At 46.8% G+C, this 2,535-nt stretch overlaps 1 protein-coding gene across 1 annotated transcript in view; it reads right to left on the reverse strand.

Annotated features, from left to right (window-relative positions):
- MCAT (malonyl CoA:ACP acyltransferase (mitochondrial)) overlaps window positions 1-2,535 on the reverse strand; it is a 32,474-nt gene that overhangs the window by 11,011 nt on the left and 18,928 nt on the right. The window contains exon 2 of the mRNA XM_011984060.1: window positions 612-699. Coding sequence (XP_011839450.1) covers window positions 612-699 — 88 coding nt within the window. The remainder of the gene's footprint in view (window positions 1-611; window positions 700-2,535) is intronic.

The following is a 2,535-nucleotide window of genomic DNA, read 5'->3' on the forward strand; positions in this document are numbered from 1 at the left end:
TTTCACCATGTTGCCCACAATGGTCTAAAACTCCTAGGCTCAAACATCTATCTGCCTCTGCCTCCCAAAGTGCTGGCATTACAGGTGTGAACCACCGCACCCAACGTAATTTTTGTTTTTTGTTGGGGGCAGAGATGAGGGTCTCACTATGTGGCCCAAGATGGTCTGGAACGCCTCAAGTGATCCTCCTGCCTTGGCCTCCCAAAGCACTGGGATTACAGACATGAGCCATGGTTCCTGGCCAGCAAAAATCTTAAGAAGTAAAACTGATATGGCTCCAGATCCAGTATTTATTTACTCTTTAATTCAATGAACATCTACTGAGCACGCACTATCCGTGGCAGGTGCTGCGGGTATAAGTGCGCAGGATAGTGGGTGAGACAGTTCAGCAAGCAGATTTTGTGAGATTATAAAAATAAGGGAAATCCCTAACGAATCCTTCAGGCTTGAAAAGGAATCACAGCAAAATCCTGTCCTCATGCGCCAATGTCACCCGTCCATGTGCTCCCTTCCCATCACCTGAGTGGGTCCAGTATCATTTTTGGCAGTGTCCCTTATCCCTAATGAGCCCAAGACCACAGCCTGGCATAAAACCAAACTCCTTCCTGTACCTTCAGTAAATTCCATGGCTCCGGCAAACACTAGGGCTGCAAATTCTCCCACGCTGAATCCAGCAGCAGCAACACAGTTCTCAATCACCTGTGGGAACAGACGCAGAACGTGAGGCCTCATTCTCCCGGGGAGTCCAGTTCCAGGACTCTGCACCTGAGAGATGGCAGGGTGTTCGGCATCTCAGTAAGCCAGGCTCTACGAACTTGGTGCACCAGCTGGAAGAGGACACACAGAAGTGACGTTGACAACCATTGAGTCCTGCCCCTTTATTTAGGAGGAGCTTTCCTGGTTACTTATAGTCCAGTCAACTCCATCCATGCGTCCGTGGTCACACTGACACCAACCCAGGGCTCTGGATTCTCTTGCCGTGGCCCTGCAGCAGGCTCTCAGGCCATATCGTTGTGTACAAGTTAAGTGCATGACTTTTTTTTTTTTTTTGAGGCGGAGTTTCACTCTTGTTGCCCAGGCTGGAGTCCGATGGTACGATCCCGGCTTACTGCAACTTTCACCTCCCAGGTTCAAGGAATTCTCCTGCCTTAGCCTCATGAGTAGCTGGGATTATAGGCACCTGCCACCACGTCCGGCTAATTTTTGTATTTTTAGTAGAAACAGGGTTTCACCATATTGGCCAGGCTGGTCTCAAACTCCTGACCTCGTGATCCACCCGCCTCAGCCTCCTGAAGTGCTGGATTATAGGCGTGAACCACCTCACCCGGCCAAGAGCATGACTTTGAGTCAGAGACTAGGTTTCTTAGCTTGGGAGAGTTCCTAATCCCTCTGAGCTTTCTATCTCATCTGTGAAATGAGGAAAGAACAGGACCTACCCCAAAGCGCTGCTGAGAGAATTATGTGAATATAATGTTTATATAGTGCTTAGCACAGACCCAGCCTAGGGTAAGCAGTGAATGAATATGATGATGATGATTCAACAGGAACACATAACTAATTCTTCTAATATCCCTGAGTCTACATTCCTCAACCATCAAATAACAGTATTAACCTCATAAGGTGGTTGTGAAGGTGAAATAGGGTAAAGGATCTCAAGTGCTAGCTTAACATTTACCGTCTTATTAAATATTAATAACAATCAATCCACCACCTTCGAATGAAGTGACATTCTCAACTAATCTCAGTGTTCCTTCATTTAGGCCAGTGTAGTGGCTCATGCCTGTAATCCTACCACTTTGGGAGGCCGAGGTGGATGAACCTGGGAGGTGGAGTTTGCAGTGAGCCCAGATCGAGCCAATGCACTCCAGCCTAGGCAACAAGAGCAAAACTCCGTCTCAAAAGAAAAAAAAAAAAAGCATGCCGTTTAGGCTGGTGCGGTGGCTCCCGCCTGTAATCCCAACAGTTTGGGAGGCTGAGGTGGGTGGATCACTTGAGGTCAAGAGTTTGAGACCAGCCTGGGCAACACGGAGAAACCCTGGTTCTACTAAAAATACAAAATTAGCTGGGCGTGGTGGCCCACACCTGTAATCTCAGTTACTCGGGAGGCTGAGGTATGATTATCACTTGGGCTCTGGAGGCAGTGGTCTGCAGTAAGCCAAGTTTGTGCCACTGCACTCCAGCCTGGGTAATAGAGCAAAACTGCATCTCAAAAAGAAAAAAAAAAAAGAAATTAATTTAATCCTTTAAAAATCATTTAGTAATTCATTCAATGATTTAGGATCATTTAAAACCACAAACCGCCCTCCACTCCCACATCCCCTTTACCTGCTCTCTACTTCTTTCTGTAACACTTATCATTTTAACAGAGCATCCAATTTACCTAGTTATTGCATTTACTGTTTTCTTTTTTTTATTATTTAATTTTTGAGACGAAGTTTCGCTCTTGTTGCCCAGGCTGCAGTGCAATGGCAAGATCTGGGCTCACCGCAACCTCTGCCTCCCAGGTTCAAGTGATTTGTCTTCCTCAGCCTCCCC

The sequence above is a fragment of the Mandrillus leucophaeus genome, unplaced genomic scaffold (genome assembly GCF_000951045.1).
Source record: "Mandrillus leucophaeus isolate KB7577 unplaced genomic scaffold, Mleu.le_1.0 Scaffold26, whole genome shotgun sequence".
Taxonomy (NCBI): domain Eukaryota; kingdom Metazoa; phylum Chordata; class Mammalia; order Primates; family Cercopithecidae; genus Mandrillus; species Mandrillus leucophaeus.